At 36.3% G+C, this 15652-nt stretch overlaps 1 protein-coding gene across 1 annotated transcript; it reads left to right on the forward strand.

The window, feature by feature from the left end:
* Positions 1 to 285: 285 nt before the first annotated feature.
* LOC123546971 (globin-1-like) lies at positions 286 to 6793 on the forward strand. Its single transcript, XM_045333669.2, has 4 exons — positions 286 to 442; positions 3067 to 3148; positions 5494 to 5686; positions 6533 to 6793. Exons 1-4 carry the CDS (start codon positions 433 to 435, stop codon positions 6650 to 6652), a joined length of 405 nt encoding a protein of 134 aa, XP_045189604.2. The 5' UTR covers positions 286 to 432; the 3' UTR covers positions 6653 to 6793.
* The last annotated feature ends 8859 nt before the right edge of the window (positions 6794 to 15652 follow it).

A 15652-nucleotide genomic window follows, 5' to 3' on the forward strand; every position in this document is an offset into this window, starting at 1 on the left:
ACATTAAAAAAACCTTTATTTTCTTATGACTGTATGACTTACTTGTAAAGAGTTTAATTAGTAAGATAGTAAGGTTTTATTGCGATAAATGCATTTTTGACTTTGTTGTTTGTACGCCTAAAGAATCTTATCATCAATTCATAGGACTTAATTGTATCTTTATGTGTTAGATTGAGAACGTTGCATTATATGTGTTACGTGCGACAGAAATTTTCAAAGTGACATGTTGTGATGTTCGTTAACTTTCATTATCCCACTGCACTATGTGCACACGTTTGTCATTAGATACAAGGACACCAAAAAATCTGGTGTATATAAGACACGCGCACGTAGACTAGTCACACATTTTCCTGTCGGCCAGATTTACACATCTTAGAAGAAATAAAATTTTATTTTTGGGGAGTTTGGAACGTTTAATACTTAGCATAAAAGATGAGTTCAGGTAATTTTTATCAGGAAGATAGAAATAAGATAGTGAAGGAGTGTTGTTTTTTCCTAATTACTTATGATATTATTATATAATTATATAATTATACGTTTTACTAGTTTAGCTATGGATTTAGCCGGATAACTGAGAAAAGGTGATTTGACAATGATGTTATATTTAATCTGAACGCTATTTTATTTCATCTTCATCTAAATTTGGATTTTAAATTTATATTTGAATGGTTTATTAACATAAAAAGGTAGGTAAATAAAGATTTCCAATTAACATGATGACAAATTTGTGTAGCCACTTTTGAGAAGGTAGAAGAGTTTGTCAAAAGCACATTTAACAGAAAAGATTAGCAAAAGCATGTCTGTTTTATACAATTGCGTATATAAATATAAAATAAAATCTAGAACTCGTACTTACTAGCATTTAAGACTAAACAGATTCAAGTGTCCAATTAAAATGCCATACTACACTTTTGTTGATATATTGTACGTAAACATGTAATAGATGGTAGAGCAGTGTCGTTTGGTGATAATGGCCCTCGAGGAAGGTGAAAGCCCCAGATTAGATTAAAGCCCTCGAGCTATCATCAGCCTGCCAGGGCCATTATCGATCAAAGGTACTGATGTCACATTTATTAATCTATATGTAATAGATATAATCTTTATGATTATAAAGCAGTTATGCAAATGTTACAATTCCTTTTTAACCTTTACCTTGTTAAATTAAAAAATAAACGGACTGGTCTATCATTCAATATGGGCAATAACTTCTTATTCAAAGAGAACATGATCAGCCTGATCTTGGTCTGCACTGGCGGCAGGCAAAATCACTTGCCGCCAGCAGGCTAAAGATGAAACGATAACTATTTGTTTTGCTATCAGTATCACTGTATCTTTCTTAAACATATATGCGGAAGTAAATTTGCTCGAAAATGAATTAATGAAAGTGTTAAGAAATATGTACATGCTCATATTATCATAACGAATGCCTATTTGAAGTTTCAAAAAAGGAAACAAAGACAAAAAATACAAAGGTTTACAAATGTTTCATACATGTAAAGATCGTTTGAAAAGTTTTAAGGAATGTCTACATGAGACTGTACTGAATCTTTTAACTTAGAATGAAATATCTAATAAAGTTCTAAATCATAATTCAAGAAACAAACATAGAAAGTCTATACGAGATCAACATACACATATACTAGTTTTAGTAGCTCATTTTTTCACGAAGTAATTGGCAAGTTTAAGATTTTCATATTTAAAACTAGACAATAACTATGTTCATTTATGGGGAAAATGACTGATTTTGTAGCCAGGCGTTGGCCTCGTTTTATTAAATCGTACATTCTTTTCTCATAGTTAAGGCTTGATATTTTACGATGGACATTGATAACGTCTGTGCCAGTACAGTTTAATCATGAAAAAAACAAACTTTTACATTTTTGTTCACCTAACCACATACCAGATTTTATCAGTGTACTAGGCGTTGACATAACAGGTTTACTAAAAATACAATATTTTGTTGACAAAGCATTTATAATTACTGTAATTATGAAAGAGGAGTGCATTTGAAATGAACCTGTCAAGGAAATAAACTTTCTTCTATTATTTCATAGAAGTTAATTTGAGTTTTATAGTTTTAAGAGAATGCTGAGCGTAAAAAGATGTATTGTAATTTTTATTACATACATATTATAACAGCAAACATTCCACTACACCTTTGCAGGAACCTATGGAACGTTGACAATTACTATGCCAGAATTGCATGATTTGGCATATGAATAAATTACAGCAAAAAATAAATGTATGATATTTACACCAGTGCATTGCTTCAACTAGAAGTGTGTTACAAGGTCTTAGTGTTGTTATATTTTCTGGTCCTTTGGAATAATGGAAAACTCTCATTTTTGCTATAACAGAATTCCGCTTAAGCCGATGCTAGGGGGCGTTAGGGGTGTAACACATTTCAATACCTCTCAATAACAAACTCTGTCAAACTGAGTGTACTACACTGACGAGATATGAAAACGCAACAAACTTATGCCTGAATATATTTCTAACTACAAAAAGCATCACCTTGACATGTTGAACACATACACATCTCGATACCCATTGTGTTAATTTTACAGTCAGTTGTGCTGATTAAATTCGAACGCAACGGGTATAGAGTGTCGAGATGTGTATGTGTTGAACATGTCAAGGTGATGCTTTTTTTGTAGTAAAAATATATTCAGGCGTATTTTTGTTTCGTTTTCATATCTCGTCAGTGTATTAAGTTACTTGGTTGCGGTCTATTCTTCCAAAGGATCTTTTTACAGATTATTTTATACCACACATGCGCGCAGTGTGATCTCTCCTTATAAAGTGCACAACAGTCAGTTTATACTAGACTAAGCTACTGTTATTATATACCTCAGCCTACTAACTTCTGTTTTTATCTTAACCAAAAACTGACTAAAATCTCCTTTGAATCAAGATCTGTTGAATTTTGGTTTTGGTCATTTCGTATTTATTTGTGAAACATAGGTATATTGATAGGTTCTAACTATAACAAGGTACTAGTACTCCCGATGTTATCACATGTTTTTACGCTGTTTTTATTCTTTTATTTACTACCAAAACTAACAGTTGACAAGAAGAATGTAGCGGATACCTGGACTGCAGCTTACAAAGATTGGGAAGATAAAAATGGAGTGGCGTTCTATGAGAGGTGAATCTGTTTCAAAATCTATTAAAATCTTAGTTAAACTTTATCTCTTACATGCAGTTGTTACCATATTAATTTACACTGTATCAATTTCAACGAGGTTTTGTATCTTCTTTTGCGTTGTAACCTAATTGTAAACTAATTTGCATACGACGTAGAATTAAGTATACGTCCAGTTATAGCTACTGAGGTATTTGTCAGTTGTTTTTAGCTCACCTGTCACAAAGTGACAAGGTGAGCTTTTGTGATCGCGCAGCGTCCGTCGTCCGTCCGTGCGTGCGTCCGTGCGTCCGTCCGTGCGTAAACTTTTACTTGTGACATCTCTAGAGGTCACATTTTTCATGGGATCTTTATGAAAATAGGTCAAAATGTTTATCTTGGTAAATTCTAGGTCAAGTTCGAAACTGGGTCACGTGCCATCAAAAACTAGGTCAGTAGGTCTAAAAATTGAAAAACCTTGTGACCTCTCTAGAGACCATAATTTTCAATGGATCTTCATAAAAATTGGTCAGAATGTTTATCTTGATGATATCTAGGTCAAGTTTGAAACTGGATCACGTGCCTTCAAAAACTAGGTCAGTAGGTCTAAAAATAGAAAAACCTTGTGACCTCTCTAGAGGCGATATATTTCAAAAGATCTTCATAAAAATTGGTCAGAACGTTCAACTTGATGATATCTAGGTCATATTCGAAACTGGGTCACGTGCCCTCAAAAACTAGGTCAGTAGGTTAAATAATAAAAAAAAACCTTGTGACCTCTCTAAAGGCCATATTTTTCATGGGATCTGTATGAAAGTTGGTCTGAATGTTCATCTTGATAATATCTAGGTCAAGTTTGAAACTGGGTCACGTGCGGTCAAAAACTAGGTCAGTAGGTCTAAAAGTAGAAAAACCTTGTGACCTTTCTAGAGGCCATATATTACATAAGATCTTCATGAAAGTTGGTCAGAACGTTCAGCTTGATGATATCTAGGTCAAGTTCGAAACTGGGTCACGTGCCATCAAAAACTAGGTCAGTAGGTCAGATAATGAAAAAACGTTGTGACCTCTCTAAAGGCCATATTTTTCATGGGATCTGTATGAAAGTTGGTCTGAATGTTCATCTTGATAATATCTAGTCAAGTTTGAAACTAGGTCACGTGCCTTCAAAAACTAGGTCAGTAGGTCTAAAAATAGAAAAACCTTGTGACCTCCCTAGAGGCCATATATTTCATGAAATCTTCATGAAAATTGGTCAGAATGTTCAACTTGATGATATCTAAGTCAGGTTCGAAAGTGGGTTACGTGCCGTCAAAAACTCGGTCAGTAGGTCAAATAATAGAAAACCTTGTGACCTCTCTAGAGGCCATATTTTCCATGGGATCTGTATGAAAGTTGGTCTGAATGTTCATCTTGATGATATCTAGGTCAAATTCGAAAGCGGGGGGTCACGTGCCATCAAAAACTAGGTCAGTAGGTCAAATAATAGAAAAACGTTGTGACCTCTCTAAAGGCCATATTTTTCAATGGATCTTCATGAAAGTTGGTCTGAATGTTCATCTTGATGATATCTAGGTCAAGTTCGAAATAGGGTCATGTGCGGTCAAAAACTAGGTCAGTAGGTCTAAAAATAGAAAAACCTTGTGACCTCTCTAGAGGCCATACTTGTGAATGGATCTCCATAAAAATTGGTCAGAATGTTCATCTTGATGATATCTAGGTCAAGTTCGAAATTGGGTCACGTGCCGTCAAAAAGTAGGTCAGTAGGTCAAATAATGAAAAAACGTTGTGACCTCTCTAGAGGCCATATTTTTCATGGGATTTGTATGAATGTTGGTCTGAATGTTTATCTTGATGATATCTAGGCCAGTTTTGAAACTGGGTCAACTGCGATCAAAAACTAGGTCAGTAGGTCTTGAAATAGGAAAACATTGTGACCTCTCTAGAGGCCATACCCTTGAATGGATCTTCATGAAAATTGGTCAGAATGTTCAACTTGATGATATCTAGGTCAAGTTTGAAACTGGGTCACGTGCCTTAAAAAACTACGTCAATAGGTCAAATAATAGAAAAACATTGTGACCTCTCTAGAGACCATATTTTTCAATGGATCTTCATGAAAATTGGTCAGAATTTTTATCTTGATAATATCTAGGTCAAGTTCAAAACTGGGTCACATGAGCTCAAAAACTAGGTCACTATGTCAAATAATAGAAAAAACGACGTCATACACAAAACTGGATCATGTGGGAAGAGGTGAGCGATTCAGGACCATCATGGTCCTCTTGTGTAGTTAATCAACCGATTTTCTCAAAATGTTTGACACAGCGATAATTTCATTTTAGTTTGAATGTTTTATTCATTTACAGACTCTTCGAGAACAATCCAGAAATCAAGGCTGCATTCACAAACCCCGATTTGAAAATACGGTCCAAGTATTTTGGTAAAATGGTTCAATCCTGGATGGAAAACTTGGAAAATGAGAGCACACTTGATGAAAAGATTGGCGAAATGTGCGCTAAACATAAGGAAAGAGGTCAATCAGACATTAGACTATTCAAAGTAATTATGTTCTATATATTTTCGGATTTTTGCCGGTCAGATGACCTAACAGTTGAGGCTAAATTTACATACATATTCTGTATATTTTGCATGGAGCGGAGTTGAGAGAATAAAGGCATATGCTAGAGTCTCTGTATATGAGATGGGCGAAATTTTTCCCAAAAAAAGAATTTCTTCAAACTTTGGATATTGAAGGGCAATAATCTAGGAAACAAAGATATGCAATAAAAGTCATAGGTCACCTGTATTAAAAAAAAAGTTATCTGCCCTTGAAAACGGCATTTCCCCCAAAATTCTATTATTGGAAAATTTTCGCCCATCTCATATACATATACTCTATCGTACACCTTTAATTACTTTGGACATAATGTTTTGATCAAGATTTGCTTGCCACGCCAGTTTACGGGAAAAAACATTTTGTTAGAGAATTGTTCACATTGAGGTGTAAAATGAGTTCCTCTTCGGGATTAAATGGGATTTAATGGGATTTTTTCTAAAAAATATATTTCTGGTTTTACAGGTTTAGAACTGAAGAACAATTAGCTTTTACTGTTTGGAAATATTTACAAATATGTTGAAGTACTTAAGAAGTTCTGAAGTGGCGTTCTTATCTTTTAAAACGTAACTCTTCGATTCACACCAATGTCTACTGTTAGACTCAGTATTGTTATCATTTCTTTAGGATCATGGAATCCATTTATTGTTCTTACATAATATGCCGGTGCTTAGGAACGTTAGACTTATTGTACATTATTCCTCAACATATTTAATCAAATCGAATTTCCTGTTATTTTGCTTTGTTGCTTTGTATGATCTTCTTATCACAATTATAACTTTTGTTTCCAGGATGCCCTGACAGAACTTGCTGGTTTCGTCAACGACACCGTTGGAATGAATAGTGATCAACAAGCGTCATGGCAAAAGATAAACGACGTCATTTTGGACATAATGAAGACTAAATTCTAAACTATCTTGAGTTGAATCAAACATTAAGTCACATGTATGCATATATGTTTAACAGATTCATGCGATGTATATATAGCATGTTCCTATGATCTACAAACGTCTATACACAACATACTTGGAATTAGGCATTGCCACAAAAATAATTTGAGCCGTGCCATGAGAAAACCAACATAGTGGGTTTGCGACCAGCATGGATCCAGACCAGCCTGCGCATCCGTGCAGTCTGGTCAGGATCCATGCTGTTCACTTTCAGAGCCTATAGCAATTAGAGAAACTGTTAGCGAACAGCTTGGACCCTGACCAGACTGCGCGGATGCGCAGGCTGGTCTGGATCCATGCTGGTCGCAAACCCACTATGTTGGTTTTCTCATGGCGGGGCTCATTTGTTGATATGTGCATATTTGAACATTCCGTCTTTTGCGACTTTAAAGACACAAGTGTCGTTTATTGAAATGCCACTGGATTCATTTATGCCGAGGATAAGTTGCATCATTTTTCAAGACCATTTCAATGTATACTCCTTGGCATAGGCATACCATCCGTTGTAATAAGCAATGAATCACATATAGCATAATATATATTTGTCTGTTTTCAATGTGACCTCAGTTTTTTCTAGAGTAAAAGGTAAACATTTTGCATGTGCCCCACCACTGGACAAAACAAAAACAACAACGTTGAAACGTGAATCGTATTAATGTCTTTGCGGGTATTGCAAAAATCGTTTCCACCAAGATTATTTTGCTAAAACCTTTTGATGAAGTAAAAGTCCACGAAACTTAATATTTACCATGGTAGAAAATACGCTGGTAGATTTACATTGATGGTGAAATTCAATGCTTTTTGTAATGCAGTCATAAACACGTAAACATATTTTACCATTCAGGCCTGTAACCAGAAACAAAGATCGACGGAGGCTAGAATGATCATGGGCATTTTCCTCCGGAAAATTTTCATTACCACATGCATTTACAGGCCTTTAACGCGTTTTAGGTATTCTTTCCTTAAATTCGTATTAAATAAAATGTTTATATGAAAAATACAGCTCTAACATGCATTACAACTGAAGGACCTCGGACGAGCTGTTCTTTTGAAGACTTAATTAGAATCGGAGCATACCCTCGGTAAATCCTCCCTGTATTCAATATGACGAAGGCGGACAATGAAACAATAATTGAGCCGTGCCATGGGAAAACCACCATAGTGGCTTTGCGACCAGCATGGATCCAGACCAGCCGGCGCATCCGCGCAGTCTGGTCAGGGTCCATGCTGTTCGCTGACAGTTTCTCCAATTCCAATAGGCTTTAAAAGCGAAGAGCATGGATCCTGACCAGACTGCGCGGATGCGCAGGCTGGTCTGGATCCATGTTGGTCGCAAATCCACTATGTTGGTTTTCTCATGGCGCGGCTCATATTACCTTAAAACGGTCTTTTTAAAGAAGGGTCGTAACTCAGAACGTGCGAACCGCTGTATGATAAAATGAACCGACATTAAACCAAAATCCGAGATAAAATCTGAAGGTTGGGTGTTTCAAAAAATACCCTTTTTCGAACATAGAAAATTAAAAAATCAAATGAATATTGATAGGGGTACAGCGCACCAACTTCGACTTAATTTACTTAAAGATAGGATTGCATTATCTCTATTTTTCTTAATATTAAAGTGAGGATTAAAAAAGGGAGGTTTGCATATTTTGAATTTGTTATCTAAGATATAACATGGTAGGGTATCTAGTATGTCAAGTTTATAATGTTTTGTATAAATTACGTATATATCTTGATCAATACAATATATATGACAATTATAACATTAAATTGACAGAACGACCATACTAAGATGTACAATTGTCAATGTCAGAATGTAACGAAAAATTATCATGTGTTACTTTTCAGATATGTCTCCCACTGGTGTCAGTCTTTCTTCCTTTAGAATGTCATACCTTAAATGCGAAATTAAATTATGTATTGTATTAAGACGTATTAAGATATCTGTCTTATAATTTTGACTAAATTATGGATTATTTGCAAATTACACTGCAACCTATGCTCTCATTCTTGGTAACTAAATCCAACATCACAGTTATATACTTTGCGATGTTAAGCTTAATGTTTTACAACAGTTTCAAAATGGATTATTTTCCACGGTATTATGTTTTAGTAAAGTTGTTTGTTTTTGTATCTTATCATAGTTACTTTCAACTTGATATAGTAAACAGCTCTAAAATGCAAAACTTGGTGAGATTTATAACCGATAAAACGTTTCAAGGTGCCCCAGTTTTCCCTTTGTGAAAATTGATGACCGGAAACTTTTCAAAACAAATATCCATGTTCAGGCACGTAGCTTCGCACGATTTTTGTTTGTTTGTTTGTTTTGGGTTTAACGCCGTTTTTCAACAGTATTTAAGTTATGTAACGGCGGACAGTTAACCTAACCAGTGTTCCTGGATTCTGTACCAGTACAAACTTGTTCTCCGCAAGTAACTGTCAACTTCCCCACATGTATGAATCAGAGGTGGAGGACTAATCATATCAGACACAATGTATTTTATCAAATCGTCACGGAGAACATACGGGCCCGTGGATTGAACTCACGACCCCTCGATCCGTAGATCGGCGCTCTTCCTATTGAGCTATGCGGGCTGGTACGCACGATTTAGACAATAAACACATACTATAGCATAAAACCTAGACGTACAAAGTCTGTTGAGTTCCAGTAATCTGTAATAAAGTTTATTTCTTTATTGATACTGACTCCAATATTTCATCAGAAAACTCTCTTCTATCTTGGCGTCAGAGATAAGAGATACTGTATTTTTTTTCTTCAGAAAGTGCTATTGTTTAAAGGATTTTATGATCGGGATATTTATCTTAAAGGACTCTAACGGCTGATATGATATCAGTCTACGTAAAACCCAAATTCAAAATAGACTTTAAGGTAGAGGGGATGGGAAGTTAATGTTAACTGAAGATTCAGAGATTACCACTTCTTGCACACAGTGTCATTATAACATTGATAAGAGGTACTTGCTTCGGTTGAATTGCTCGTTCTAGGCTCCAATACAATATTGGTGCTTTATTTGAAACCGCGGTGAAAGTTCACATGAGACTGAATTTGGTATTTATAATATAATTTCTATTAAAACCATAAAAATGGTACAATATACTTTTTCTAGCATGATTACTTTACAAATTTGTATTTCGTATAAAATGTTCGTACATTTTTAGCTCACCTGAGCACGAAGTGCTCAAAAGTGAGCTTTTGTGATCACCCTGTGTCCGTCGTCCCTGGTCGTCCGTCGTCCGTCGTCCGTCGTCAACAATTTGACTGTTAACACTCTAGAGGTCACAATTTTGGCCCAATCTTAATGAAACTTGGTCAGAATGTTACCCTCAATAAAATCTTGGACGAGTTCGATATTGGGTCATCTGGGGTCACAAACTAGGTCACCAGGTCAAATCAAAGGAAAAGCTTGTTAACACTCTATAGGTCACAATTTTGGCCAATCTTAATGAAATTTGGTCAGAATGATACCCTCAATAAAATCTTGGACAAGTTCGATATTGGGTCATCTGGGGTCAAAAACTAGGTTATCAGGTCAAATCAAAGGAAAAGCTTGTTAACACTCTAGAGGTCACAATTTTGGCCAATCTTAATGGAATTTGGTCAGAATGATACCCTCAATAAAATCTTGGACAAGTTCGATATTGGGTCATCTGGGGTCAAAAACTAGGTCATCAGGTCAAATCAAACAAAAAGCTTGTTAACACTCTAGAGGTTACAATTTTGACCCAATCTTAATGAAACTTAGTCAGAATGTTACTCTCAGTAAAACCTTGGAAGAGTTCGATACTGGGTTATCTGGGGTCAAAAACTAGGTCACCAGGTCAAATCAAAGGCAAGGCTTGTCAACATTCTAGAGGTCAAATTTTGGCCCAGTCTTAATGAAACTTGGTCAGAATGTTACCCTCAATAAAATGTTGGAAGAGTTTGATATTGGGTCATCTGGGGTCAAAAACTAGGTCACCAGCTCAAATCAAAGGAAAAGCTTGTTAACACTCTAGAGGTCACAATTTTGGCCCAATCTTAATGAAACTTGGTCAGAATGTTACCCTCAATCAAAATCTTGGACGAGTTCGATATTGGGTCATCTGGGGTCACAAACTAGGTCACCAGGTCAAATCAAAGGAAAAGCTTGTTAACACTCTAGAGGTCACAATTTTGGCCAAACTCAATGAAATTTGGTCAGAATGATACCCTCAATAAAATCTTGGACAAGTTCGATATTGGGTCATCTGGGGTCAAAAACTAGGTCATCAGGTCAAATCAAAGGAAAAGCTTGTTAACACTCTAGAGGTCACAATTTTGGCCAATCTTAATGAAATTTGGTCAGAATGATACCCTCAATAAAATCTTGGACAAGTTCGATATTGGGTCATCTGGGGTCAAAAACTAGGTCATCAGGTCAAATCAAACAAAAAGCTTGTTAACACTCTAGAGGTCACAATTTTGACCCAATCTTAATGAAACTTAGTCAGAATGTTACTCTCAGTAAAACCTTGGATGAGTTCGATATTTGGTTGTCTGGGGTCAAAAACTAGGTCACCAGGTCAAATCAAAGGCAAGGCTTGTCAACATTCTAGAGGTCAAATTTTGGCCCAGTCTTAATGAAACTTGGTCAGAATGTTACCCTCAATAAAATGTTGGACGAGTTTGATATTGGGTCATCTAGGATCAAAAACTAGGTCACCAGGTCAAATCAAAGGAAAAGCTTGTTAACACTCTAGAGGCCACAATTTTGGCCCAATCTTAATGAAACTTGGTCAGAATATTACTCTCAATAAAATGTTGGACGAGTTTGATATTGGGTCACCTGGGGTCAAACACTAGGTCACCAGGTCAAATCAAAAGAAAAGCTTGTTAACACTCTAGAGATCACAATTTTAGCTCAATCTTAATGAAACTTGGTCAGAATGTTATCCTCAATAAAATCGTGAACGGTTTCAATACTGGGCCATCTGGAGTTAAAAACTAGGTCATCAGGTCAAATCAAAGGAAAAGATTGTTAACACTGTAGAGGCCACATTTATGACTGTATCTTTATGAATCTTGGTCTGAATGTTAATCTTGATAGTCTCAAGGGCCAGTTTGAATCTGAGTTTTGTAGGGTCAAAAACTATGTCACCAGGTCAAATCAAAGGAAAAGCTAGTTGACTCTGTAGAGGCCACATTTATGACCATATCTTAATGAAACTTGGTCAGAAAGTTGATCTTGATGATCTATAGGTCAAGTTCAAATCTGGGTCAGGTGGGGTTAAAAACTAGATCACTAGGTCAAATCAAAGGAAAAGATTGTTAACACTCTAGAGGCCACATTTATGACTGCATCTTCATGAAACTTGGTCAGAATGTAAATCTTAATGATCTTTAGGCCAAATTCGAATCTGGGTCATGTGTAGTCATAAAGTAGGGCACCGGGTCAAATCAAAGGAAAAGCTAGTTAACACTTTAGAGATCATATTTATGACCATATCTTTATGAAACTTGGTCAGAATGTTAATCTTGATGATCTTTAGGTCAATAGGTCAGGTGAGCGATACAGGGCCTTCATGGCCCTCTTGTTTCTAACAAAACATGTGTAGCAATTGTATGGTAAACAGACGTAGAAAATATTTGCTAATGTTTGTTTTAATTTGAAATTTACATAGTGAGACGGTGTAGGTTTTATTTCTATAAAATGTACCTCTATTCGTGTCTTTCGTTAGTGTCAGGGCGATGTTTTCGTCTACAACACGTTGCATTTCACATCTCAAAAGTTGAAAGTTCTATAAGGTGCACTGTATCAAGATGGAATTATCAAGAGTTTTTCTCATTTTTATGCTCCGCGAAGGTGAAGCTTATATGTCGATTCGTCCGTACGTCCGTCCATCCATCCTGCAATTCTTGTTCAGAGTATTTCTCAGCAAACACTGGCTGGAATTTAGCAAGGCTTCGTAGCAAGAGTAGAGATGTGCAAATAACTCTTTAATTTCCAGTCCGGTGGTTTTTCTGAGTTATCACTCTTTGATAATTTAACAATAGTATCTTATAGCACCAGTTATTCTCCAGAATATTCCGCTGAAATTCAGGAAATGTTCATAGAAAGCTTTACATTAAAGAGGAGATGTGAATATATTCTTCATGTTACAGTCGGATGATTTTTCGCTGAGTTATTGTTCTTTGATTATTCAACATTAGTAAACTTTAGCGCAATCCTAGTCCGGAGTATTTCTCAGCAACCTTTGGCTGGAATTCAGCAAAAAGTCACAGGAAGCTTCACACTCAAGATGAGATGCGCATATATTCTTAAAGGTAAATTCAGATGATTTTTCTCTGAATTATTTCCCTTTGATTATTCAACATCAGTCACTTGCCATTCTTGTCCGGAGTATTTCTCAGCAATCACCTGGCTAGATAGATTCTATTATGCCATCCTTGGCCGGAGTGTACCACAGTAACCCCTGGCAGATATTCAGAGAAACGTCATAGCAAGGTTCACTCCAAAATTGAGATGCGCATATATATTTTGTGCATTTTTTCTCAAAATTCTCTCGCTGTAGTTCTAAAGAACTTCTTTAGAAGCTTCGCTATTTCGACAAGATGCGTGCCCAATCGTTTGTGCATTTAAAATGCAATAATTATACTTCGGGGATCATCCACCGGTTGTACCGATGTTTTATTGTTTTCGTCTGAAACTTATTTCCCATCTTGTCAAGCAATTAGGTTCCAGCAACTAAACCAGCGCAAAGACTTTATCTGGCAGCGTTGCTTGCACTATTTCATTAGCATATAAATAAGATTAATTTCATAATGATTGCATTTTATGAATTTTTTAATTATGAGTGATATGCAACCGATTAAGTAACTGTCAACTAAATACAGTAAAATTTATAATGAAATAAAGAAAAATGTGCAGCGTCAGTGGTTTTATCATATTGTGCAATATTTACTTAACTACAGGATAGGGGGCCTCTATGGCCGAATGATGAATGTCGCTGACAAGTTTTGCCCAACACCGCTGTGGGTTCGTAACCTTACTTGGTGCATAAAATTCTTTCATGCGGAGAGCCATTCAAGCTGGCTGGAAGGTCAGTTGTTCAACCCAGGAGCCCATCTTACACTGAAATAACGCCCAAAGGAGCACCCAAGTCTTCCTTCATTATGAAATCTGGAAAGTCAGCATATAGTGTCGGTGTGAATTCATACCAAACAAAAACAGAAAAAAATGAAATTATGTACTGTGTCATTAGCGCTTTAAACTTTTACAGGAGACCTTGGATTGGTCCATTTCTTAGAATTCTCACCTTTCAGAAAAGCAAAAAAAAAAACGATTGAAATTGAAGTATTAGAAATGTAACTACGAATCTTTTGACAGAGTCAAGAACCTCCGTTGCCTCGGTCTAATTACAGACCTACCATTAGGTCAGTTATATTAACTGAAATAATTTCAAAACTTTTTCCAACATCAAGATTTGCCTCTTTTTTTCAATCTTCTTCTTCAGTCATTGTGCACATCCAAATCTTGGGTATTGTCGCACAATGAGTATATGATACAATGCAGTGTGTACAGCGTACATCATTTATATGATGAAAGATGATAGCCTCGAGGTGAGATGCTCTGGTAGACCGTTCCATAGTCTGACACCCGAGGAAAGGAAGGAGCGCTAGAATTGTTTAGAATTATAAGAGGAATCCTAGTTTAGGGGTTTTCAGGGCAGAAGAAAAGGATGTCTGTTAGCCCTTGTGTGATCCTGCTAACCATCACTAGTTTCACATTGGCTCGGCGATGTTGATTATCTAACTAATATTGCTAGAGGTTCTTAAGTCACCTATGACGAATCTGTAGTTTCTTTGCTGAACGGTCTCTATCTGACTGAAGTGGTAGTTTACGGATCTTAGGGGGTACAAACGTACTGCAACATGTACCAGGCTAGTGTTTTGTAGCTCAGTACCTTTTTTGAACGTCGCTTTAGCTATTGCATATTTTGCTTATTTGCCTTCCTCAAACATCCCCACCCCATCTTCTTTTGTACCCATCACAGTTTTTGTATCTTGTATATAATTAAAATGTACTTGTTGAATGTTTTAAGCAACCTGTCTGCTATATCTTCCCGCTACAGTTTCTTTCTTTTTTGACGGACCCACTTTGTTTTAGTTGTAATATAATATGAGCCGTGCCATGAAAAAACCAACATAGTGCGTTTGCGACCAGCATGGATCCATTACAGCCTGCGCATCCGCGCAGTCTGGTCAGGATCCATACTGTTCGTTTTCAAAGCTTATTGCAGTTGGAGAATCTGTTAGCAAACAGCATGGATCCTGACCAGACTGCGCGGATGCGCAGGATGGTCTAGATCCCTCATCGATGTGGGTTCAAGCCTCATTCGGGGCGTTGAATTCTTCTTGTGAGGAAGCCATCCGGATTTTTTTGTAGATCTAAATACGTTTTTTTTCCATTGAAAACAAAGTGGGTGGGGTAATTACGTCAACATGTAATAACGAAAGAGATTTGTTAGTGCGATTTATGCTTATATAATACTGACATCACCGTATATTCATATTAACTTGTAAGACTTGAAATCCCTAAAAGATTAATTGGGATATTATATGTTTTATAATGTACCACCATTTCTTTCAATTTTACAAAAATTCAGAAATGCGTGAACAGTGGGTGGGGAAAATGCCCTATAAAATTAAAACGAGTTCGGTGACCTATTTTTTCTTCTTCTCTTGTTTGTCTTGGAAACTAATGTTCTTCAAGCTTACAGAGTATCAAAATATTCTTTACGTTAGAAAAAAATTCGATCCTACATCCTTAATTGAAACATAAAGTAACGTTTTAATAGTTCTCACGTACATGTAGTGACAGGGTGAGCTTTTGTGATCACCCTTCGTCCGTCGTCCGTCCGTCGTCCGTCCACAATTTCCTTGTGAACACGATAGAAACCACATTTTGTATTTGATTT

The sequence above is a fragment of the Mercenaria mercenaria genome, chromosome 9 (assembly GCF_021730395.1).
Source record: "Mercenaria mercenaria strain notata chromosome 9, MADL_Memer_1, whole genome shotgun sequence".
Classification (NCBI taxonomy): domain Eukaryota; kingdom Metazoa; phylum Mollusca; class Bivalvia; order Venerida; family Veneridae; genus Mercenaria; species Mercenaria mercenaria.